A 27494-nucleotide genomic window follows, 5' to 3' on the forward strand; every position below is an offset into this window, starting at 1 on the left:
TGGGTAGTTTCTGCTGCTCTCACATCAATTCCTAGCTCTTCCAAGGGAAAAGACAGCAGACCGGATGGAAGCATTCTGCATGCTATGCCTTTGCTGAGCTGCAATAGTTGCACACTAAAAACTCAGAAATCATTCAAAACATAGCTATATGATTAAAAAAAAACTGTATTTGTATAATTTTCTAAGAGATACAGAAGTTTAGTAGTAAGATCCCACAGCTGCATCCTAGTTTTTTACCTAAAGGATTAAAATCAGCCGCACTAAAGGATAACATACACAATTCTGCATATCCCTTTTAAAGGAAGCTTCCAGCCAAAATCACGTACCGTGTAGTACAAAGGGCCACCTTGGACATTCAAGAAAGAAAGCTACTTAAAGAGGTGGCTAAGATTTTAAATTGGACAATAACATGTTAAATAACATTACTAAAACATTTGTACTGTATGTAAACCATATAAGAAACTAAAGTCTAGTTTGGTGGTTTTGAGTTTGCAGAAAGTTTAAAATTATTGTCATAATGTGGGTTTGGAAGCCCTACAGTAAGTAAAGGAACATTGCCTACTAGCTAAAATATCTAGTTTCATCTGGCTTGCTTGTTTGCCGCCTTCCATATAAGTGACCAAGACATACTACAGATTGTTTCCTCTAAACACGGGTGTGTCACTCTTCTTAAATATAAACTTATACTTTTCCGTGCTATACTTTTCTTTTGCAAAGAACAGAAAAATCTATCTGACTTTGTCTTTTCCAGAAGAAGCATTTTATATTTTAAAAGTGTCTTTGCTTCCAAATAGCCTCCCAGTTGATATTTATTTTCCTCAAGTGCTTTGGAGGCATAGTTTTGCACACATTTGGGGCAGATTTTCTATCCCATGTTGAACACTAAACAATTCTTAGAGGTTTCCAAGCAAGCTTGCATAAGACAGTGAGGTACAGCAGTGATAGCAGTGTAGGCACAGGCCCCCATTTACTATTAATTTTCTGACATAGCCAAAAGAACACATCCTTAAAAGTGCAATCCTCCTTTGCACACCCTTTTGCCCTGGCTCCTCCACTGCCATCAGATGAGGGTTTTTGCATTCAGGATGACTGTTATTTTCAAGAGCTTGCTCATGTCTCTGCTTTTCAGTCTGAGCTCCCTTTAAGTATAATTGCTCTCTTTGTGCAATCTGGTGAAAATGTTCTTAGCTGAACCATGTTAAGTCACCCCCTGCCTTTTAATTTTTTTTATTTTATTTTTTTTTTTAAATAAAGCCTTCACCTTTCAGATCCAACAAGACTCCAAGAGGAATGTATTTTGAATCTGTGGGAATTATAAAATCTGTGCATAAGTGTGGGAGGGGCAGCTGGGAGAAATTAGATTAGTTGATGGCAATTCTTTACTTAAAATGATCTGCATCTCTTTTGGTTCTCTAGGTACTTTCCTCTCAGGATAGCATAAGATTGTATATATTTCTGACATTAACACCTGCTTTATTAAGTAATATAATTAGCAACTGAGCATGGATTTTAAGATCTTAAAATCTCAATGAAAGATATGCTGGGTTAAGCACTTTCAAAACTACTTTCAAAATATCATTCAGATACAGGCATGTAATTTAGCATACATCAGTGTGCATTTCAGCATTAAAGCTCAGTGAAAAGGAAGGCCACATACAATTAGCTTTTTTTTTTTTTTTTTGTGTCTTTTGTGTCTATTCCTAAACCAGTACCTTACAGAAGTCACTACTGTCACCTCCCTTAGCAAACGGGTGCTAGAGATCACACAACAACACCTTGCACTTTGCTTAGGATACTGTATTCTCTTTATCTTAAAAACACTGCAGGGAGAAATTTCATTACTACCTCCTTTTTAAAGAGGAAAATTGTCAAGGCATGCTTAACATCCACAGAGAAAATGGAGTCAAATTTGCATCCAACATCCCTGGCCTCTCTCAACCTCCAAACTCACTTCATCAACTCAGGGCCTCCAGCTTGTTATTCGGGCAAAAACAGAATAAGAACTGATGTTGGCTTTAAAAGATTTGTTAAAAGCCAAATTAAATCACTTTCTGCTACTGAAAACATCCAGGAAAAAAAAGAAAAAAGAAAAAGATTTATGCTTTCCACGTCATAAGGCATTGGAAAACAGGATGACTGAGTCTATTGAATCATTTGCACTACAGTAAAGAAAAGTAATTTCAACTGCTTTAGCACAGAGAAACAATCTCAGCATTCAGATAGCCTGGATTTTTATTTTCATTCTTTAACCATGAATTATAGTGCTGAAAGAATAATGAAAACTACCATTCTTGAGCTTCATTGACAAGTTTGTTATCTGGCAGGAGAATAACCTTTTATGATATGAGCAACATACAACAATCACAGAAATCAATTAATTTGAGCTGGCTTGTCTAATCCTGAGTTTATCTATTCTCTTGCAAAACCTTCAGCCCACTTCAGTATGAATAGCACTACAGTCATCTCAACAGACTACCTGGAATGCCAAATTTCATTGTAAAAGGAACATGAAAATAGTCATAATTTCACAGTACACCTTACTGTGTGAGCTTTCAAACCAGATGTTCTCACAAAAGATTACAGCTTCCCTTCCCATATCTGCTTTGTCCCTAAACTGATTTGTATTCACACAGAGCCTGAGGTAGAGGAAATGACAATGGTAAACATTCTGATTCTACCCAGATGTACATTGGAAAATCCATTAGAATCTAACCTTCTGTTTTCTACTATCTTTACCAGCTTTAACTCCTGAGCAGCATCCCTCATTATTAAGCACCAGCCACCTAAAAGAAACCCCTGAAGGATTTTAGTGGAATTTCACGGAAGTTTTAGGTCTTTTTAGGATATACTGGAAAGCTTTATGCTTAATGAACCCAAAAGATGTGCTTTTACTGAAGAAATAGGATAGTCAACCATTAATAATGCCTAAGTGGGCAAAAAGGTATTAAAATTATTAAAGAATTAGGGCTAGTACCTGGCTGGGTTGTCATCCTGTACAGACACAGGAGGTTTATCAGTGAGCTTCTGTGGTGCAAACTGAGGAGAAGGGGACCTTGATGTCTCCATGTCAGGTTTCTGAAGGTACCGATACTTGCTGGAAGTTAACACAGATTCGGACTTAAGGTGCGTTTTTTCTTCTAAGTGCTGACAAACATTCTCTGTGGATGACGCCTGCAGAAGTTCCTGTGGATTATCACTCTTTAGTTTTCCATTGAAAACTGCAGGACTCTGACAGAGAGATGAGTGACTCGTAAACACTTCAGCAGAGCTGGGGGAAGAGGACGGAAAGGGGTGGCTGGGTGCTGCCAACAAGGATTCAGAAGAGGCACCAAGCGATGGTGCAGAATTATCTGGTCGCCTGTATTTATCTCTTTTGGGTGGTGGAGGCCTCTGAGGAGCAGGTCCACGTTTCTTATTGAGCAGTGCCGGCTCTGTTCTGTGATTTTCCTCTCTGGTGCCCTGGGACAGATAGCAGTGGTTCTCGTTCAAGGACTGCGGCTCAGAACACGCGAGGTGAGGCAAACTGCAGTCCTTGCTCTTCTCATTCACGTTTTCCTGAGAGTATCTGTAATCACTAGGCAATGTCCCAGATCTCCCGCGGCTTTCGTGAGACAAAACCGTCGGCTCTCTTGCATGCAGAGGTCTGACAGATGCCTTCCACTTGTGGCCTATATTCTGGCCCAGCTGATCCCTTTTTTCCCGTGGGTTTTCTCTTAGGGCCCCGATACCAGCTTGCCTAGGGAGAAGAAAACATCATTAGCATGCTGCTGTTTTATTTCTGTGAGGCCACAGATGATCTAGGAAGCCTGAAAGCTTGAATACCGAGATCACAGCAAACATTTAATATTAACTCCTGCAATTCAGAGTAAGTATACGGCACAAAAACATTCTCTGTGTATTTAATCTAACATGATGAGTCAAAGCATAATGTCACGCTAAATTAGGGTAAGTGGCGTCACAGGATGCGACACAACCTTGAGTTAACCTGAGGCACTGCAGTGTACATGGCAGAGCTAAATGCATAGCAAAGCTGAAGCACTAATGTATGTGGCACAGCCAAACGCGCAAATGTTTTTCTTCCATTTCTGTTCTCAAATGCAATTCCACTTCTATTCCAGAGTCACCAGTGAAATGCAGAAAATGTGTTTCTTCTGTACATGCAAAATTAATACTTTGATGTCACTTTAAATAAAATCTGAACACTGAAATTTAATTATGAACTTTTGAGGTTGAATTTTTAGATCTGCATAACTGTAGAAAAATGAAGTAAAAGTGCAAACAAAATGTTTGCTGAAGCTACACGTCAGCATAAATGACAAACAGTGGCCAAAATGGCCTTATTCTACACAGTAATATTTTTTATTTTATTCCAATTGTGTACTCTCTGCTTCTATAGTCAGGAAACAGGCATTAGCAGCTCCAGGCCACAAGAAATGTAGTTCATTTGTCTTCGCCAGATAGAGAGAGATTGAGAAAGAAAGAAAAAAAAAAAAGTACCTCTGGAGCCCTAAAAGGAGACAGGTTTGCTCTCTGCTAAAGGAGGCTGAGGAGACACAGAGATTAGAAAAGAAGCAGCTTAGAAAAGTAAAAAGCTTCAGAGAACTATTAATGTCTTGTGCTGCTGACAGCTCTGGGCTCTATGTTTTGATGGGTCAGTCCGTGCTTTAGATGAGCACTGCCCAAGCTGTCCTTTGAGGGGACTCATCTTTCCCAGCCTATTTGTAAAGTAAGGTTACCTGCAATTTTCAATATAAGCAAGTTACTGAACTTACCGTACCAGTTTTGAATGTAAGTATGTAGGTGGTTAACATCAGTATATATGAAAATTACATTTGAGACAAGAGAAGACCAAACAAGTAACAGGTTAGAGACATCATGAATTCAAGACAAAAAGAAAAGGAGAATTAAACACTGTGTTATTATTTTAATTAAATTCAAAAAATAAACTTAAAAAAAACAAAAACAAAACGCTTTATGACAACAAAACTAAAAGTTTCATTTTTCACACCTGTATGATCAAATTACATTCAAAATTATTCTGTTTAGTCCTTGGATCTGTGATGTTTTAGCACTTACATAAACAATTCTAAAAAAACCCAAACCTGGACATTTTCATTAAGCTGCCTGATGGGATGGGATTTTTAAAAATCATAATTCATATGGATTTTTATGTGTCAGTAACAAAATAGTGTTGTCCTTCTAAGAGAGATGGCTTTTTCTCAATTTACTTCCAAAGTCTCTCTCATGTGGTGTTAAATTTTTAAATTCAATTTCAACATGTACATTTTTGATTTAACATGAATTAAGAGATGAATACTGTTTCAAGTTACATCTCCTCATATTGCTCTTAACTAAGTGCAGCTGGTTCAGAAAACTTCAAGTTGTCTGACAAATTCTGAGTTAATCCTATTTTATAAAGGCAGTATTTATTCACTCTCATTTTAACATCAGACTAAGGATAATGTTGTTAAATAAAATGTTTTAAGGCCAGAAAGACCAAGGTCCAAGCCTGGCCACTGATATTCAGATTTGGTTATGTGGCATCTCTGGAGTCAGCTGGTTTTCCCTAGAGTGCTCAATGTAAGCAGAACTGAGCCTGTAAATGGTTCCCCTAATTTTAATGGAAATATTTACCAAATGAAGTCTTCAGGCCTTAAGTATGAAGCACTGTGTTTAAATCAGCATTCTTCCTTGTCTTGATAACCTATGCACAGCATAATTTTCTTCTAGTTAACCTGTGCCAAAAAAAAAATCATGCCTCCCTATTCATCTTCACATACATAAACCATATTATTACACAGTATAATAGCTGCACTTAGGTACACATAAAAATCATGGGCACGGCACAAAATGTTGCAGACAAATGACATGCACTACCTCACCAGTCTGCAAAGTACACACTGAGTTTAACATGCACATCACAAGTGGGTGTGCTGGTGGAAGCAAACAGGAGCACACCACTAATCTGACACGTTTACATACCCAAAGCAAGTAGCAAAATTTGTTTACTGTTACCCTGGCTCACAAGGAATGAATGCTTTGGTAGTTCTGTCACCTTACAGAAATAAAGTACAAGGAAATAAGGAGTCACAGCACAGATGAATTTAGATACACTATGGTTGCAAACGTGGAGATAAAATTAAGTGATTCCATACGTGCTTTCATACCCTTTCCAGAAAATTAATCAAGCATTATGCAGCGCCACAGAAAATGGGTTTTGGAAAAGGTGGCTACATTCAACACTGAGGCTGTTTGCATTCAGTGTGGGTGGATCTTCATGCAAAACATGCTTATCACCTTATTTTGGAAAGATTTCAGCTTACTGTTCAGAAAGGAGGAAAAGAAAACAAGCTTCAAGCCCCAGGAGAACACAGTGGAAAGAACCTGCAAAGGTGTTAGATTATTATCAATAAAAGAAGTCCACTGAGCTACTGAGAATCTGTCTGTACTTTATGTAATGGTACACCCAAAATACGGCCAATTCAGAAATGAGGCCCACAGAATTATTCAGGGATAACAAACCACTGAAACAACCTCTTCTACAAGCAAACATCACAAAGCAAGAAATCCCACAAGAACACGACTACTGATTTAATTACAGTTTTCATTCTAGATAACAAAATGTTCATAATAAAAAAACTTTAAAGTATCTTCAAACCTAAAGCTTCCCAATCCCCACGACAAAATGCCACAATATCCAAGTGCCAAAGCCCTTCCAACACAATGAAGACAGGATGGCTACCGCCATGTTCTTCATCCTTAGCAGGCCATGATGTTCCAGGTTTGATAGTCAGGCTTCTCATACCGTGCACTTACTCTGAACTGTAATGGAAGTATAATCAACAGATTTATGCTGAGGATACTCAGCGGTATTCAGGAAGAGCAAATCCAGCACAGAGGGCTAACACAAACGTTCCCTACTGTACCTGCTTTGGGTATTTAAGGCATGCAAGTGCCCAAGGTAATTAAGTACAGGAGCTTTCATATATCTAAACTGGGATGGAGGTGGAACAAAAGTGCTTCCAACTAAAAAGAAAGCAACAGCTTTGTTTCCAAGAACACTGTTTAGAATAGGGTTCAGCTCTCCCAGAGGCTCACAGCCATCCATCAGCTGCTTCAGCTCTGTGGCTCACGTTTCCATCATTGGTTATTGTCACTTAGCAGAACAAGGGAGCCCAACACGACAGTGGAAAGATACATCTTAAAAAATGACATTAGTATTTTCTTCCCAAATGGAAAAGCATATCTCCCAGCTTCCTTTCCTTTGCTAGCTCCAGGCATATACACTGAGTGCTGAAAAGCCATGGAAATTCTCAGGGAAACCAACCAAGCCTCCTCCTCAATCCTGCCACCTCCCAGTATTAATATAACAACAATGTATAAGATACACATGCACGTGCTAACAGGAGCATGCTGGTGGAGTCAATGAGCAATTACCAAAATGAATCATTAACTACAGATACCTATCAGATGGATAACATTTTTGGTTGACGTAAAAAAACAACCCCAAACTATTTCCTTCTTTTGTCCCACACTCAGGATTTGACTAAATCAGGACATAAATGTAGAATGGTCTGATTGAACGCTGTGTCTCAATAAATGGGAATCAATCCAACATATCTGATGCTTAGGTATCTTCACAGTTTCTTGAGAATGCTTCAGGTCAAGCCAAACAGTGCCAGAAGATGGTCCAACTTGAAAATCCCAGACTAAATAACCTTGGCAAAAATTGATCAGCTAACATTTTAAGAACAGAGTGTTTTGTTAAAGACTTCAACTACATGCAAAAGTGTAACCATAAAACTTAAGAATGGTTATGTAAGCAACAAAGTGTACTCCAGTGCCTTAATTGGCAAAAGAAAGCAAATGGAGTAGCTGTTTCCGATTTAGCTTAAATTCCTTCTGAAACTCCACAAGCTATCCTAGAAAAAAGGCCTTCCTATCTACGCAAAAATCTTTCCTAAGAGTCCTCATTCTACAACAAGCTCCACATACTCAAGGCCACAGTTTTGCAATCCTTTCAAGCTGATTTTAATGCAGATATTTTGCCTAAAGAGGCAGTCACAGTCTACTCCAATTTTGTCTTCCTGCTCTCTTCATTGTATTAACAGTAGAAATTTCACAGCCCCACAGAAAATTGGATCAAGGAACTGACCTGGCTCAAAACAGATAATTATGTGGCTTACAGCAATTGTGAAACAGTCTTTGCTTATGCCAAAACCCTGTTTATAGGCAGAGTCTTTGCCGTTATGCCGCTTTTTCAGCTGTGAACTTTATGCGCTGAAACTATGCTTTCATTGTGTATTTGCATAGCACTTTGCACAGTGGGATCCGAAAGCACTTGTGCAATAGATACTGATACAGCAGTGCAATCTAAGAGATTCAGCTTACACTAAAGTAGCCTCTACAAGCTAATTGTCCATTGGTAGGAGATTGATGTAGTTACCTAATTACACGTCAGAAACTTTAATTACTGAAAGACATACATCCCTCTAAGAACTGGCAGCTCCATGCCAAGTGGGACACAATTGACCAGCTCAGGTCTCTCCAGACACCTGCATTTCTCCAACTGAATCAAGCTCGAGACTTCTATGGGTTATACTTACAGTAGGCACTTCACTTTCATGCAGATATCTACTTAGATTAGGGACTTAAATCCCACTTAGTCCCACATACTTTTTCTTTCAGGGGCTCCAGTAGCAGCCATTAAGGCTTTGACACTCAAACTGGTTTTGCTGTAACAGTGGTATGGAGACAGTGACACTACAACACCACAGTCTGAATGTCCAAGGGAAATTATTATCAGTGGTCCATTTTTCTGACAAGCACTGTGTCTGCTATTAAGACTGACTCTCTAAAATATGCACTATACACAACATAGAGGATATGAAAAATACTCCAGAGACAATAAATCAGACCTTGGATTACGAAGCGACACAGAGATTTTAAACAAATTCACAGAATAGAGGATCCTCTAGAAAATATGTAATTCAATGACCATGATGATGACTGTACCACAACAACTACTTCTAAAAGAGGCACAACACAAAAGTCACTACAAGGAAGGAGACCTGTTCACTCCCTTGGCCTGAGGAGACAGATGATGGCAACTAGCATCCCAGAGCCACTATCCATGCAATAGGTCTTAAAACATGCCTTGAGATTAAAAGAATAATGAATGCTGACCTCTTGCTCTTTTTCTCTCTATCAAAAAAGATGCCCTGATACACAGCAGAAGACAACATAAGGTACAAAACCAGCAAGATATTTCACAAAGTTCACCCCATAGCACATCACTGTTACACTACAATCCACTTATCATGATGTACCCTGGTTTTTCAATTCCTTTTTACAATGCCTCTTAATGTTATCTGCATTTGATGGTAGCTATCTGTTCAGTCACACTACATACTGCTTAGCTGTTGCACCCAATGTGATAAAACAAAATGTCACTCTATGTAATCACCTAGCTTTATCAGAGAAATATAACGGGTCCTGCTCATCATTCTGTCTGTCCAACCAGAATTTTGTTCATGTCCTGCCAGCATGGCAACATACACGACAATGGATTTTCATTTCACATTCTTTCTAAAAGCATTACCTCTCTCCCCATGAAAGTCAGATCTAAATTTAACAGACCTACAGTAATTCTGCAGCCTGTATGCAAAGACACTGTATTGATGAGTAAAATGTAGGCCAGTCAGTCAGGAATAACAGCACAATGCGTAGGTCCACAGAACAAAAAAAATCAAATGTGATCAAAGAGAATTTTCATGCAGCATAGTAGCCTTTATGCAGGAGGGAAGAATACTGTGGGAAAGGGTAGAGGAAGAGATGCTATTCTTTCATTAGATCAGAAAATAACAGCACCTCCTCCATTTTGCAGCACACCAAATATCAGTGATAAAAAAACCCACGTTTTTATAGCTGTTTTCTTATTCCTTTATCTATTGCATGTCTGCCCTAGCACACAGTGGACTGCTTGCATGAATTTAAAATGACTTCTGCTCCCATGAGCAAACCAGTTAATATGCTCTGTACTTACACACTGAATTCAGTCACTAGAATATCCCAACAGTATAACCAGAGCCATCATATTACAGAAATGGCAACCACTGCAGAGACAAAAGGCAATACTTTCAAAGAATGCTAACAAGGAAATCACATTCCTGTTAAAAATAGCTGAAAGAAAAAATGAATTTTTTTGTTAGTTTATTCAAAAAAAACTACATTCCAGTTGCCATTCTTATGATTTTTTTTTTAACCTCTAGGTTTTTTTCTTCTGACATGCTGTTGCTATTTTCTTGTTTCTATTACTAATGAAAACAGCTGCTTGCAGCTGAACAAAAATGCAGTAACAGGAGCTATAAAATGAAACACGTTGTGAATAATAGCTAGGTCACCTGGGTTACTCAGTCAAGCACCAGAATGAACAACACACAGCTCACCTCTAACGACAAAAATGCCAAAGAGTTATTGAAATTAATTAGCATGCACATGTACCCATTTCAATAGCCACCTTTCACTCAGCGCTGCACTCACCGCTTGCTTCCAGCAGTCACATCCACTTCTGCTCTCCCAGTCACTATCTCCTGCTGCTGAGGAGCGCTCTCCGGGTGAGCCTGCGCTCAGAGCTTGCCAGGAAAGCGATGGGCTGGGAAGCTCCTGTACCACCCCTCGCCGGGAGGTACCCTGAGCTTGGCACCCTCAGCCAGAGCAGCAGCTCTGCAGCTCGGTGCAGAAAACAAACGTTTCTGAAAGGCACTGCCGTCTAATTCCAGGGTGCGTTATGCCAACTGTGAAAACAAAAGCTGCTAAAAACAGCGCGTGTGCAGGGACACATGCACACAGAGCATCTTAGCTGGAATCAGCACACATTTTCTCCCCTGTTCTCCTAAAACATCACTCAATACAACAGGCATCTACACTAAGCGAAATAAAATCCTGCACTGAGCATTGCATCATTCCTACTTTGTTACTGTAGCTTCTGCTGATAGAGACAGAAGACACAGCGTGTACTCGGAGAACAAAAGAAATACTGTATGAATCCATACTGCAATATTCTGTCCAGAACAGAGGGGAAAAGCTCCCCAGGGCTCACGCATCCCACTGTCTCTCTAGCACTCAAGCACCAAACATAAGGCAGCCTTACCAGGATTACAGATGTTTACCCGCATTCACTGGAGATGGGAGCTTTGCATCCCTGCAAATGCGCCAGTCAGCTCGAAAGCTTCACAGAGCTGAACGCGTCTCAACCTCTGCCTCTCATTTACTGTAACAGAGGATTTTCAAAGCCATGCCTCACAACAGCTGGCTTGTTTTTGCCTGCTTCCTATGATTGACAAGTTCATACAAGCTCCGTCAACTTTAACCTTGATAAGTGAAGGCTTGGTCTGTATTGTATGTTACATCATCAGAAACTTCTGACCTCAGGGAAAAGATCTCAGAGACTTCAAAGCTTTTCCCTTCCCCCACTTCCCCACCCTCATCTCCTGGTTTTGGTTATAATAGAAAAAAAAAGAAAAGATTCTAAAAGTCCTTTAATTTTTTAAGGGTTTTTCATCCCATTTGTGAAAATCACAATCTGTGCTTCAGCAATAAGAGCTCCACAAATGTGAAGTAGTAGTTTAAAAAAAGATCATAAAAGATCGGCATACTACCAAGTTCCTTTCTGAACAACATTCAAATAAGCAAGTCTTTAATTTTAGAAGTAAGTCTTCATTAACAGCCCTCCAGCATGATCTTTTTTGCATTGCTGTGTGTACAGGCGCTCTCCCTGCAGAACCTCCTGCAAGAAAAGAACTCAACGGCGTTCGTGCATATTACCACCCCCACGCTCCATCTTAAGATGCACCACGGCCTTCATGAGAGCAAAGCTCCAGTTTTGTTCCTTTTTTCTGGAAGAACACCTCAGAGATTCAGAAAAGCTGTGGACAAGGCTTTAATATGCATTATAAGGTCATTTTAAAGGATGACTACTCGAAGAGGAAGATATGATTTAAGCTGTACATAAAGTCGTACGCAGTGGTTTGGTATTATTATACAATGTGGAAAGACAGTTAATCCCTTCCACTATTTTTTTTGTTTCCCAGTGCTGTTGATCTGATTTCAATATACAGAAAGAAAGACTTCAAGAAAGCTCATTCTGTTTTCACTGTTTACATAAAGCAAAGCAATTGGCTAACAGATGATAACTGTTGTCCCATACAGAGAAATGGAAAGTAGAACTGTTACATTATTTTTACACAAAGCTTTACTGAAATTTATTAACTGCCTCATACGTGACAGAAAATCAGAGCTCATGCTGCCTGAGGACCTATCAGAGATGGCAAACATCTTACAGGCTAACTCTTACTGCAAGGACAGTAAGTCACTCCATGTGTTCTGCAGTACTGAAGAAACAAATCAATCACCTGTTTCCAAAATGTTTTCTGCCAAGTTATTTAGGGGAAAATAAAATCTATACTATATCAGCTTATGATGCTTTTATATCTAGTATAATTGCTAGAGAGTACCTCTAATCCCCCTACTCATATCATTAGAATAGCTGCTAGAATATAGCTGGATATCAAGTGATGCAACAAAAACTTACTCTCTGGATAGTCTTCATTCTAATCCGCTTACCAAGAAAAGCACTACAACCACACCAGAATAACAGCAAAAGGAATGAAATCTTACAAAATGAAATCTTACAAAATGACGACACCAAGCTGAGTGGTGTGGTTGACACGGTTGAAGGACGGGATACCATTCAGAGGGACCTCGAGAGGCTAGAAAGGTGGGCCCGGGTGAACCTGATGAGGTTCAACATGGCAAAGTGCAGAGTTTTGCACTTGGGCCGGAGGAATCCCAGGCATCCCTACAGACTGGAAGGAGAGGTCCTTGAGAGCAGCCCTGTGGAGAAGGACCTGGGGGTCTTGATAGATGAAAAACTTAACATGAGCCAGCAATGTGCCCTTGCGGCTCGGAAGGCAAATGGGATCCTGGGCTCCATCAGAAGAGGGGTGGCCAGCAGGGACAGAGAGGTGATTATCCCCCTCTACTCTGCTCTTGTGAGGCCCCATCTGGAATACTGCGTCCAGGTCTGGAGCCCCCAGTACAAGAAAGGCAAAGAGCTGTTGGAGAGGGTCCAGAGGAGGGCCACGAAGATGATCAGGGGTCTGGAGCACCTCCCCTATGAGGACAGGCTGAAAGAGCTGGGCTTGTTCAGCCTGGAGAAAAGAAGGCTGCGGGGTGACCTCATTGCAGCCTTTCAGTACCTAAAGGGAGCCTACAAACAGGAGGGGAATCAACTCTTTGAAAGGGTGAGTGACAGCAGGACAAGGGGAAATGGTTTTAAGCTGAGGGAAGGGAGATTTAGGTTGGACGTCAGGGGGAAATTCTTTACGGAGAGAGTGGTGAGGTACTGGAACAGGCTGCCCAGGGAGGTTGTGGATGCCCCATCCCTGGAGGTGTTCAAGGCCAGATTGGATGGGGCCCTGGGCAGCCTGGTCTAGCATTAGGTGGAATGGTTGGTGGCCCTGCGTGTGGCAGGGGGGTTGGAGATTCATGATCCTTGAGGTCCCTTCCAACCCTGGCAATTCTGTGATTGTGATCTGTACCTCTCTCCAGAAAACTTCTCATATGACAGTTCTCTTGATCACATCCAGTTTTAGTGCATCCAGGATGACACCTTGGGCTTCTCCAGCTTTTAACACTTGTCAACACTCACTTTTGGGGGTGAAGAATCATAGAATCCTTAGAGTTGAAAAGGACCTTTAAAGATCATCTAGTCCAACTCCCCTGCAATGAACAAGGACATGCACAGCTAGATCAGGTCACCCAGGGCCTGATCCAGCCTCACCTTGGAAATCTTCAGGGACAGGGCATCAACAATATCTCTGGGCAACCTGTGCCAGTAACACACCATCCTCACTGTAAAAGCTTTTTCCTTATATCCAATCTAAATCGATCCTCTTTAAGATTGAAACTATTTCCCCTTGTTGTGTTACAGAAGACCCTGCTGAAGAGTCTGTCCCTTTCTTTCCCGTAGCTTCCCTTTAGATATTAAAAGGCCACTATCAGGTCACCTTGAAGCTTTCTCTTCTCCAGGCTGAACAATGCCAGCTCTCCCAGCCTGTCTCGTAGGAGAGGTGTTCCATCCTTCGGATCATTTTTGTGGCCTTCCTCTGGACACGCTTCAACAAGTCCAATGTCTCTCCTATACTGAGGACTCCACTTCTGGATGCAGCACTCCAATTGAGGTCTCACCAGCACAGAGTAGAGGGGCAGGATCACCTCCCTTGACCTGCTGGCCATGCTTCTTTTGATGCAGACCAGGATATGGTTGGCTTTCTGGGCCACAATGTGAAGGCACATTACTGGCTCATGTCCAGCTTCCCATCCATCTGTACCCCCAGGGTACAGGGCTGCACTCAATCCTCTAATCTCCAAGCTTGTATTGGTAGCGAGGGTTGCCTCGACCCAAGTGCAAGACCTTGCACTGGGGTTTGTGGAACCTCATGAGGTTCTCCTGGGCCCTTTGCTCAAGGCTGTCTAGACCACTCAGGATGGCATCCCTTCTGTCTGGTGTGTCAACTGTATGGAACAGCTTGGTGTCATCTGTAAACTTTCTGAGGGTGCACTTGACCCTACTGTTGATGTTACTGATGAAGATATTAAAGAGCATCAGTTCCAGCACTGACCCCTGGGGGATACCACCTCCAATCTCCATCACATCCGACACCAATCTCCATCCAGACATGGAGCCATTGATCACCACTCTCTGGACTCGATCCTGCAGCCAGTTCTTTGTCCACTGAATATTCTGCCCATCAAGTCCATATTTTCCCTATTTGGAGAGAAGGATGTTGTGGGGTACCGTGTCAAAGGCCTTACTGAAGTGCAGATATATGACATCAGTGGCTCTTCCCTTGTCCATTGATGCAGTGACACCATCACAAAAGGCCACCAGGTTGATCAAGCAGGATTTGCCCTTTGTGAAGCCATGCTGGTTCTCCTATACCACCTCCCTGCCTTCCTTGTACCTTAGCATAGCTTACAGGAGCATGTGCTCCATGATCTTTCCCAGCACAGAGGTCTGACTGACAGGTTGGTAGTTCCCGAGGTCATCGGTTTTACCCTTCTTAAAATTGGGTGTGATGTTGCCTTTTTTTCCGGTCACCAAGGACTTCACCTGATTGCCATGACCTTTCAAATATCATTACGAGTGGCTTCGTGACTACATCAGCTAATTCCCTCAGGAGTCTGGGATGCGTCTCAACAGGACCCATAGACTTGTGGATGCAGACTCACAGACTGGTGTCCTAGTACACTAAAACATGCATCTGACCATCTCTGGGCAGAACACTACTAGGAGGGTTAATGGGAAGACAACAGGAGTAGTCTGTTAGGATGGAAAGCTGTCTGGATTGCAAGACTAACCCATCATGTAAGATGAAAAGAAAGGATGGATGCATCTTTCAAGAGAGATAGGGAGGGTAAATACTGGAATCAAGAAATAACATTGACAGAAAGAATCTTCCTTAGCATTCTGGACAGCAGCAATCTGCAAGACAGACTATTCAGACTTCTAGAAGATTCTCATCATCAGAGGCTCCTAAAAATTTAACTGCCATGGGACAAGATGAATGTCAAGGGTTTCAGTATCTATCTGATTTACAACATAAATGAAAAAGAACGCAAGAGGTGTTGCTAAGAGAAATTCCTATAGCTGAGTGAATGGGCTATAAAACAATAGATTAAATTCAGATTTAATAAATGCAAAGTAGCCCCCAGGACTTTGGTGTGTGACATTGCATTGGCTGAACTTCATGAGGGACCCACTTCCTAAGCTTGCCCAGGTCCCTCTGGATGGCATCGCTTCCCTCCAACAATTGAGCCACACCACTCAGCTTATCATCCGTGACAATGAAACATCATAGAATCGTAAAATCATTAAGGATGGAAAAGAGCTCTAAGATCATCCAGTCCAACTGTCCACCTATCATGAATATTTCCCCACTAAAGCACCTCCAGGGTTTGTGACTCCACCACCTCCCTGGGAAGCCCATGCCAGTGCTGGACCACTCTCTCAGAGAAGTATTTCCTAACATACAACCTGAATCTCACCTGACGCAACTTGAGGCCATTCCCTCTCGTCCCATCGTTAGTTACACGGGAGAAGAGGTTGACCACCACCTCACCGTAATCTCCCTTAAGGTAGTTGTAGAGAGTAAAAAAGTCTTCTCTGAGCCTCTTCCTCTACAGACTAAATAATCCCAGCTCCCTTAGCCTACTTGCGCTCCTGACCCCTCACAGCTTCATTGCCTTTCTCTGGACATGCTCCAAGATCTCAATGTCTTTCTTCTAGTGAGGGGCCCAAAACTGAACACGGTACTTGAGGTGAGGCCTCAAAATGGCTGAGTACAGAGAGATGATCACTTCCCTGCTCCTGCTGGCAACACAATTTCTGATTCAAGCCAGGATGCCATTGGCCTTCTTGGCCACACGGGCACACTGCTGGTGCTTGTTCAGCTGAGCGCCAATGAAAACCTCCAGGTCCGTTTCCTCTACACAGTCTTCCAGCCACTCTGCCCCAAGCCTGTAGTATCACCTGGGTTTGTTACCTTATGAATTCATAGTGCACCAAAGTTGTTGCAGTTCTCCTACAGTTTCAAAAGAGGAGGCTGTGGATATACAGAGAGGGGAACATTAGCTCTCACAGAGGAGACAGACACACTCCCCCTTTCAAAAAGAGATGCTTTTCCTCACATCATTAGAAAAAGCTACCGATGGATGTTAAAAGTCAATGTGGGTCTAAAACCAGTCAGATACTTTTCTGAAAGACAAACTTATCAAGTGCTGTTAACCACAAATACTTAGGATTGTGTCTCTTAGATGAAGGTTAGCAGAGGCTGGGCAAGGATCCCCAGAAGCATAGTTCCATGTCAGCCTTGTTTTTATTTTATCTGAGCATCTGCTACTGTTCAGTCAGACAAAGGAAACTGGAATGGGCAAATGTTTGGCCTGTCCTAGCATGACTTTTAAGAACCAACTTCCATCAGCTTCTCTCATACACTAGTGCTTCTACATTACAGTATCTTAAAGTGTAATAGTTATTTAGCTATTATTAATCAGTCAAATACATCAGTATACTGGAAAGGCATAGTGGTTCACGGCAATGAAACATGTAACAATTATCAGTATTTATAGGTAACTCAGGAAAACAAAAGATGGCTGGAAACATCTAATACATGAATACAGGCTGGTGGTTGCTCACTCCTTTGTAGTCTCTACACATGTGAACCACAGAACTTTTTTTCAGACTAGGAAAATACATACTTTAAAACAGCTCGAGACAGTACTGAATCATTCATTAAACCATACCACACATACCATGAGATCAGTGGCAAAAAGGTGGCCTGACAGATGCATTACCTATCCATATCTTAAAGAAATGCTAGCGTAAACAATCGGGCTTCAGCAGCTCATATTCTTAGTCTTGTCAGCAGCTAAGAACCCATGAGGAGGATAAGCATCTTGGCTCTCCTTCACTTCCTCCAAATGATGACAAAGAGCTGCACACAACCTGCGAGTAGGAGAAAGCTGCATATTTATTTATTTATCTTACTTCTTTAAAGTCAGGGATTCAGACACCCGAAGCATTACCTCAATCAAACAGGTATGTTTGGGTTGTGTGAAAAGCATGTCTTCTCACTTGAATTCAAACTAATTTCTGTCAAAAAAGATACTTAAACCTTTATCGAAGTCCTCATTGTACTTAAAACTGATTTTAAAAAGAAGACACTTCACATGCTCTTGAATGAAATGATTACACAAAATTGTTATTACACTGTACATTAGATCAGAAAGTAATTGTGTATTCTTTTTTCCTGAGAATTACTACATGCTAGGTAATTCCATACTCAGCAAACCAATAAGGAATAGTTATTAACTTTAGAAGAGTTCATGTGAAAAATATCAGTAGCTGTAGGTAACACATAAGGCAGAGAACTTTGATCTTTTGCACCATAAAATATTGAGACTCATTATGCCATGCAGAAAATGTTTACTATAGTCATTTTTCACTCATGTCTAAGGAACCAGTTATCCAATATGACAATTTTTTCCTTGAAAAGAAAAGGTAGGAGGGTGAAAATATTTTGCTTTTAAATCTGTGGTGATGTCTGATAAGCCCTCCAATGACTGAGATTCATTTATCTCGCAATATTCATTCGACTTGATACTAGCAATACATAGGCAGTAAAACAGATATTAAATTTGTATTCTTTATTTGACAGAATGCCTGCAGCAGAGTTCTGCTTAACTATTTAAGCAAATGGTCCTTTTGCTATTTATAAAAAGGAAATTCCCTTCAAGTCTTCTTGCATTTCAATACCTAAAGTTCAGTTAAGTAGATATTACTATTGCATATTGCTACTTTTTGTTTGACAGTAGGGTAAAAAAAATAACCTAAAACTTAAAATTAGTGGAGCTACAAAAAAATGGGTGGTTTCTAAGAATATTTCCAGTGTCTAATTTATTTTCCAGTGTCCAACTTACATTGTTTTTCCACTGTAAACATGAGATTACATGAGAACTACAGTTGTCCAAATGTGTCATGTTGATTTTTCGTCTGCTAGCCAGCCCTTACAGCTATGTGGTCCCAACCCCCATAACAGATACAGAACAAGCTCAGAGAAAATTATCACAGCACACATGCATGTTCTATAACCGTGTGCAGCATAAGCATATGCGTCACATTTATATAAACACATGTAAGTGAAGTATCATCCCTTTGTAAATCCTTTTCCATCTCACTCAAGTCAGAAGACATGAGATTATTCACATTCCTGCATAATGAAGATCCTTCAAGGATACAAGGGCATAGTGCAAGGGCTGCTCTGAAAGTAATGCCTCCCATTTTATTATAGTGGTGTACAACGTCAGAAGATGTTGGTGGTATGGCAGTAGAGGCTGAACCTTCCCACCAATATTCTGTTACATGTTGTTGCTGTGTGACAGATGGCAGCAGAGGGGCACTCTGACAAAATAGCATCTGAAATAGAAATGCATAGGAAGCAAAGGTGTGCCACTGAATTCTTCCATGTAGAAAAAATGGCATCCATTAACATTCTTTGACAATTGCTGAACATTTATGAAGTGAATGTGAGTACAGTGAGGTGTGAGTGGTGCATTCAGCAGTGGTGACAGCAACATGAAAGACAAATCACGTTCTAGACAGCCATGCACAGCTGTCACACTACAAAATGAAGAGTCAGCTCATCCATTCATATCAGCTAATGGTGATGACAACGTTGAAAATCAGTGTTTTGTAGCTGAGAATTTGCTCTATCAAACAGTGTTAGAATGCTTTTCATATTGTTTCCCTCGTAAGAAGTAGGAGGCATTACTTTCAGAGTCATCTCATTTTCTTTTGCTCTGCCCAATACATGTGGAGGCTCTTGAAAAATAAGATTCCTTATGAAGCACCTGGTATTGAACTTGTCGAGCTCTTATTTCTTAATGGTGTCTTGTCAAAGATTTTATTCTTGGTTTTTTAGAATATTAAACTTGGGCATTTAGTCCACTTAGGCATTAAGAAATGACTTTCATTCTGTTTTTGTATGGTAAAGGCTGTTCCTCTGTCTTGAAGAGTTCAGGTAGGAACAACTACGAAGGCATGCAAAGTCAAAAAGAAACTTCTTACAGTGTTTAATTAGAGTTCAGTCATGCTTTGGTCCTGTACTTGACATGTACGTATTCCTTTACTTGTCACCTACTAAGTGTTGAAAGACTTTCTGTGAAAGAAATCCTTTCTCAGTTTCAGAAATTGTTTAATTTTTACAGACACTCTGGAAACAATAATAGAGGAATACAAGTCAAATGTTTTTAGAAAGTAAATATAAGCAGTGGCTGTGGACATCTCTAATTGGTGAGAATCTTAAGAATTACATCATTAAGTACTGCTCTTTTGATGCAGACTGACTTTTATGTCTGCCATGTCATACTGCAGGAAGCCAGACTACAGGCCAGATTACACATTTCCATCCTTAACCTTTTGAAGGACTATACTGGTTTAGAAATTCTGGAGACTTACAGGGAAGTAAGTTGTATAAGCAGCTTATGTCATTCGACAGAGTGAGATCTGCTTAAAGAAGGAGGACAGTCTTTATGTATAAGAAGCTAAACTTTGATAACTGGTTTGCAAGAGACTACAGTAGCATCACTAAAAATATAGAAGTATCCATTTTCTTTTACAGAGCAGCAGAATCATGCTCTACTTTTAAAGCAGTCCTCAAGAACATACCTAAAATTGCAAAAAAATCCAGGAGAAAAAAAATGCTTACAAAGCAACTTTTAAATTTTTCTTAATCTTCACTTTAACCATTAGATGTTACGATACTCCAGCCTTTTTTTAATTCTAGATTTAATGTATGAAAATGACTTGTATTTCTCTGGAAAATAAACAGGAATGCTGCAATGGCATACTTTCAGAGTTTGTTTAAAAATCAAATTATCTATCTTTTTTGCCAATGCCCTGCGGGGGAGGAAGGCCAGAGGCATTGTGCAGTGCTGGATAGTCTCTAACCTACAGAATGCATCCATGAATTCCAAATCTGACTCTCAGCACTCTCTGTGCATGTAACACAAACACTGAAGGGCTGCTCCTGTGTCCAACACAGTCACGTTGTCTCTGGAAATACAAAGGCAACTGTAGTACACTGGCCTCAGCGGCACAAAGTGAGGGACATTAGCAATATAATCCAGACCAAATATTCAAGAGAAGTATTAAATACATCCATTAGGAAGATTTTTAGTTTGGTTAATATTCATTTTCAAGAATGTGTCACAGATAGGGTCAATTTGCTAGCTGTTTGCAGATTTCTTGCTTTTAAAAGTAGAAAACTAAATGTTTTTAGAGCATCACCAAAAAAAAATATCACACACACACAAAATCACAAAATTCATTCATTCACAATTAATCTGTTTCTTTTCTACCAGATCTGTTATAGTGGTTGGCAGCCCTGCCCATAGCAAGGAGCTGGAGCTTGATGATTTTTAAGGTCCCTTCCAACTTAAGCCATTCTATGATTCTATCACAGAAAAAAAGGAAAAAAAAAATGGCACAGAAACACATATTCTTCCATAGTATAGCCATACATCATCATTCAGTGCCAGGTCACAATACAGGAATTAAATGTCCGATTGAGAGATTTCATTTTTATGTTTGTTTTAAATACAGAAGGCTCACAGCCCTCTGCATAGCACAAGTAGTGAGGGACAGACTGTGTCAGAGACCATTTTATAAAACCCCCCATAAGGCACTGAAATGGTCAAAGCCTACATCTGAAATCGCATGTCAAAAAAGGCTTCGGCTCACAAAAAACAAGTTACTGCAGCTGGTGCCCAGTCATGTGATATTCATAGATTCCATGACTATAAAGCAAGAATTGTGCTGCACAAACACTGTTAAAATGCTGGCGTAGGTGTATTATGCACATGCTTTTGTGACTGGTTCAGCAATGCTGGATGGAGCCGTTTCACTTGCACAGAGATGCTGCCTGCTCTAGGCTCAATGTGCTGCTTCTCCCTCTCACCCTTCCTCCTTCCCCATCTCCCTCCACACATGCATGCGCTCACCCTCACGTGCTCCTCATTAAGAAATCACTACACTAAGTACAAAGGGCTACAAAGAATTAGAAAAATAGCAGATGGGCTCTTCAGATGGGCAATACGCATGCAAAAGCCTTACCAAAAACACAAATACTGTTTTTTTACAAGCTTTTATGGCCATGCCTTAGAGTTCCAGCATTTGCTGCAGTTCAGAATTTTCTCTCTCCTTGAGAAATTCGTATCACTCACAGAATTAAGGAAAGCAGTAATTTTTCCAATACACATGCTTCTTGTTACAGAAGATGATATAAAACCTGGTGACTGCAATATGTGCACAATCCCACTTGCGCTGTCGCACATCCCCTGGGCAGCTGCAGTATCAGCATTGCTGAAATCACTGGTTACATTACAACAGCTCCAGCACACTGCCGGCCAGAACGAGGGCACTCTGCCACACATGAGACCTCGAGGATTATAACTCTGCTGTGCACTGTGACAGACATACATTTGAGGAAGGTCTAAAAAAATTACACAGTTTAATTAGAACATGAATTATCAGAGAAGTAGAGCTGGTCAAATGGGAAAACAACTTCTGAGGGGTTCTGTTCACGTACTGCGTTCTGCAAAGGCACAAAACAGTCAAGTCCAATTTGCAGTGCTGCTGTGTTCCAGTAGCACACCGTCTTTGCCAAATACAATACTGGAAGGCTTCTGGGAAATCTCAAGCATTTCCCTTCCCCCCCCACCCTCCACCAAAAAACCTGTTACTGATAAATATGAAACATAAAAATCTGAATTGTTTCATGCACACTAATAAGAATCACCTGACTGTGAACTGTAATGTACTCAACACTTGATAATTTCTTCAGGCTCACTCTAGGGTCCCCCAAAACATCAGTTCCAAGATTAATTATATGACGAACATAGGAAAGATGTGGGAAATAAAGGTAAAAAGGTATTGTAAAAGCTCTGAACACATCACAGCAACATCCAACCTTCCAATTTGGGTCAGGAAAATATCAGATCAGAGGAGCTGTCACAAGAAATGCTTTTAAGCCAGAAATCAAGGAACACTTACCTTACACAGTTGTTCCTTTCATCCAGATTGTTAATTTTAGAGAAAATACGCTCCCCATCTTCCTTTAAATCCTCTGCTTGCCTCCTTACTTCAACTGCAACTTCCTAAAAGTGGTTTATAGCACAAGTAAGACAGCAAGTCATCATGTTACAGACTCCTGAAAAATCTGTCATTATAGAACCTCTTATTTGTGGCTTTGCTCTGTTTGAATATACATGAAGTCAACAGCATAGCATGCCTCGAGCTTGTTTGGCTTTAAGTGGAGCAGTGTGCTATGTGACCTCTTGCACAGCACTACAGACCTGTACTCAAGCTTCTAGCTTAGTTTGCTGAACTACTGAAGGGTTTAACATTTATAAACCTCTGCAACTTCCAGTTAGCAAAGACAAAAACGCAGCAAAGAACTGACAGAAGAAGATTTGCTCACATTTTAGAACAGACAAGTATACAATGGCTCTTGAATCCCCGAGCGCGTACTTCAGTTTCTTAGTACAACATACAGCATTGCTGTTCCAGAAATGCATTATCTCACTACCTTCAAACAACCACACCCAAAGTATAGCTTTGCATTACAAACACCAAACCTACAGGAAATTTAATTGCACATTAGCCCTGAAATCATCCGAATCGTATATGTGAAACAACATCTTTATTTACTTCAGTCTGTTGTAAGCATCTTCAATGTACTTATCACCATGCTTTCCAGGTGCCTAAACAGGTGTCTGCATTTTGCCCCAGGAGGCCTATACTGAACTTAAAGGCACTGACTAATAAACCAGAAATGCATACATGGAATAGATTACACAATGATTTTCTGCTGGGTAGGCAATTATCAAATAATTTAGTTAATCTAATTTTCAAAATAACTTCCAGGTGAGTATTTCCAGGGCTGGAATCTCTACTCTTGTAAATTATCTGCATAGTTAAGTCTGCCTGCAAAGTTCAAAAATAACTTTTGCAAAACCTAAAGAAAAAAATGCATAAAAGGAGTCCACAACTTTAGAAACCAACCTATTTTCTAAGCTATTCTCATTTTGCATGCACATACGTGTATGTATATATGCATGCATTGTTTTCAACAAGAGAAGAAAAGGAAAGCATAGTATGCCTCCCTTTTTTCTTACAAAAGGTAAAGTTCAAGCCAAGTTGTACACACTTCAACTCAAGACATATCAGACAGTTTTGTAGCAGCTTTCAACAACATATTTTAAGCACAGAACTGAAGAGACTAGGTTTCTCTGTTTACTTCCCTTGCCACCTGCCAGCCATTCCCTGGCCCTGCTCTGTTAAAAATTAACTTAATATTTACTTGCAAGTTGAACAGATATTTGGCATCTCTCTGTGGAATACATTTATAGTTCTTAAATCAAGCAAGCTGACAAAAAATAAAACACTGAGCAGTTTCATTTTTTTCCCTGCAGTGTAGCTTTAACATTAGCAGATACATTTTTTTTTAGATCTCTAAACTTTAGCAGGCTGAAGTTTTGTTCTATGTAGCTTCTCCACAAAGTAAGTTTAGAAGAAAAGAGAAAATGCATAGAAAATGATCAGACCATCAATAAAAGTGGAAAAACATAGGTATTATTTCTCCTTAGAATATTTCAGCTTATAGTTCCAGAGAGCAGCTTTAAGAATGAAAATGGGAAAGGGGGGAAGCAGCCACAAAAACAAAGTGCTCCAAGTGCAAGATTGCTTTGATTCTCTCATATCTCTACTGTAAAATAGAGGACATCATCAAATCAGCCAGTTTTTTTCTTCCAGTATATACAAGAAATAATTTTTATCCAATTGTTCTTTGCTACACTCATTGCCTATGCAACACAGTCTTTGATCTCACTAGAGCTACATGTAACATTTACACTATTACAAAGGAAAGGCTAACATCATATTACATGCAATCCTAAACTGAAAATTTTCACAAAAATTATCTTGCTCTCCCTTCCCCCTCACCTCCCGTAGGCAATGAAAAGATAATACAAAAGCAGCTTGTACCTGTTTGTAGAAATCAGTTGAAGGAGATGATCTAGATCTCTCATGGGTGTACTGGGCTTTCTCATGCTGTTCGTGGCTGACATCAAGGATGTTATCTGCTGAATGGTACCTTCCTGAACTCCTTGCCTCAATGGGCTTCCGCTGCTCTTTCCATGATGCCTGATACTCGGCAAAGGTTCCCAGACGCTGTGGCTGTTGAGATTTCACAGTCCTATCTGCAGCCTTACTGCTGCTGCTGTGGTGGATGCTACCTTTTGGAGCATGTGCAGTTTCAAGTCCAACAGAAGCTGCCTGACCTCTTCTCTCATGCCAGAACTCGTCTCCCTCCTGCCCGCCGTAAGCTTTCCTGTCCGCCCTCTCAGGCAATCCCTCAGTTAGGCTGTGGGGAGTTGGTTTCTGTGCGGGCTTTCTACTCGCAGGCTTACTCGTTTCTTCAAAGAACTTCCACCTGTCTGCAAATGAACCCAAGCCTTCTTCAGATGTTTCTGGATGGCAGTGGGCACGACACTCATCCTCTGACATCCCCACTTCATTCATCTTCTCCGGTTCAGAGTAAGATTTCAGTTTTTGTTCTGTTGTGAACCTCTTCCTGGCTCCAATGCGAGAAACGTGATGAGTGCCACTCCCTGTAGGATTCGGTTTAGCTTGTGTAGCCTCAAGGAATCCAGACACATCTTCAGAAACCAAAGCCAATAATGAAGAGTTGTAACTACCAGCTTTCCGTTCTGGTGACCTGGGGGGATATTCAGCAGGGCTGGGCTCCAAGTCCCGCCGTTTGAAGGAAGTTGCCCGCAGAACTCTGGCCTGTGCTTCCTTCAGGTGATCTTTGTAGGTGCTAGTAAAGTTCGTATCTGGGGAGGCGTTCACATTTTCTGCTGCATCTGGCTTCCCGTTCTCGCTGCACTCCTCCGTCTCAGATGACCCTATTAAAGTAGCCGTGCTTCTACTTTTCTGTAGCTTTGCCCTTCTCATTTGGATCTCATTTCTCAGGGTTGTTGCAAAACGGTCGCTCCTTCGTGCCTGTTTAGACAAGTGATTGTCAAATGGGGGCTGACGCTCTGTTACAGCTTCTGGGCTGCCATCAGAGTGCTTTTTGCCTTCCTGAGCCAAAGAATGCAACATTGGGGTCCTCTGAGGAGAGATCTTGCTACTCTCATCTTTTCCCCACCTGAAGTCTTTCTGAGCGGGCCTGTTCTCAGTAGTAAGGGCACAGCCCTTTCCATACTCCTGTTGACAGTACCTCATCTCACTTTCCTCAAAGCTGCTCTCAAAGCTTTTCTTCTGCCCAGATTTTTCAGCGTGATTCATTTTTATAATCTCTTCTACTACAGCAAACCTAACATCCCCCTCTCTGTCCACTGTGTAATGACTACTGTTCTCACACCCTTCCACAGAAGATTCAACAGACTGTTGAGGTAGATAGCATTTTGGTTTTTGGACCATTGTGACAACTGCAGGATTTTCATAAGGTCCAAGAGAAACATCAGCTCCCGCTGCAGGTTTCCAGTTGTCATCCTTGAGCTGCAGTGGCTTTGAACTTCCCTGAGCAGGCTGTTTTGCTGTCACACAATAATAGCGACTCTGTCCAGTGTTGTCTGCCTTCTGTTCAGCAGCACTGTTTGAAGAAGAGCAAGCGTTGAGCAGCCTGGTGTGGTTTAGATTGTATCCATGAAAATGATCAGTAGGCAACTCTTGAATACCACCATAGGAGAGAAAAGGTTGCTGATCTTTAGGCGCAGCTAACATTCTTGTGTTATGAAAAAAAGTGCTTTCATCACTGTACTGGTGCTGGTGGTGGTAACTGTAAGCAGGCTGTGCAAAACGAACATCAGTGCTGGACAAGGATGACTGCAGCTTGCTCACAGTTCCTGCATTACTATTGTACCTTTCACCAACTGCAGAAAAAGCATGTTCCGAACTGAGATCTGATTTATAGTTTGAGCCACTGACCTTCCTGTCACATGCTCTGGAAGGCCGCCGTTGCTGTTCCACAGTTTCTGAGTTCCAGTCATTCCTGGTCTGAGATCGGTTCAGGGCTGTAAAGTGCTGTGTGCTGGCACTCTCTGAATATGCAGGGCCCTGGGCCTTCTCATGTCCTTTGGTAGCAGCAAAGCTGTCACTACGGAGAGGTGGAGGTGGTGGGGGAGGAGAGGAAGACTTCCTTTTATCTGGAACATACCAGACAGGCCCAAAACTGGATCTTCCAGAGCCAGCAAGCTTGACATCAGGGTGTTCCTCTATTCTGGGACTTCTGTTATTCTCGTACTGGATGGGAGCTGGCAAATATCCAGGTTTGTCCTCTATCCCACTGTAATCGTTCAGAAACTGTCCAGACTTATTTCCATGTTTAGATGTCTCCCAGTGGCTTACTTTATACAGCATATTCTCTGTTGAAGAAGTGTCTGAATTGGATAGAGTGTGGTCAGGGGTGCTAGAACTTGTGGAAAAAGACCCGTAGGCTGAATCCCGCTTATTTTGGCTCCCTAGATGGTCAATGCTACTATTAGACCTTGCAGAAGAAAGTCTTCCATACTGGGCTACTTGTGGTGTTTGGTCCCAGCTGTCCATACTGCCCAAAGAGCTGAACTGGTCAGACGCACGATGGAGACTTGACTGATCCCATGAGTTTGACAGGTCATGAGAAGAACAGCTGTGGTAGGAAACAAACAAAAAAAAGCCCCAGTATAAACACAACAGCCAAAAAATTCCATGATGCAATTAAAAATATTTGATCACTAATTTTATTAATACTGGTGAAATCCATCTGTATAGCAGTTACTTTGGGCAATCTAATAAAACTGAGAGTATAGAAACAAAGTCAGGGCTT

General features: G+C 41.0%; 1 protein-coding gene across 4 annotated transcripts in view; it reads right to left on the reverse strand.

The window, feature by feature from the left end:
- SHROOM2 (shroom family member 2) overlaps window positions 1-27494 on the reverse strand; it is a 121732-nt gene that overhangs the window by 14285 nt on the left and 79953 nt on the right. For all 4 annotated transcript variants that reach the window (XM_090125897.1, XM_090125889.1, XM_090125902.1 and 1 more), the window contains 3 exons: window positions 24668-27317; window positions 22676-22779; window positions 2975-3736 (listed from right to left, as the gene is read on the reverse strand). In XM_090125897.1, coding sequence (XP_089982023.1) covers window positions 2975-3736; window positions 22676-22779; window positions 24668-27317 — 3516 coding nt within the window. The remainder of the gene's footprint in view (window positions 1-2974; window positions 3737-22675; window positions 22780-24667; window positions 27318-27494) is intronic.

The sequence above is a fragment of the Phasianus colchicus genome, chromosome 1 (genome assembly GCF_987193195.1).
Source record: "Phasianus colchicus chromosome 1, bPhaCol1.hap1.1, whole genome shotgun sequence".
Classification (NCBI taxonomy): domain Eukaryota; kingdom Metazoa; phylum Chordata; class Aves; order Galliformes; family Phasianidae; genus Phasianus; species Phasianus colchicus.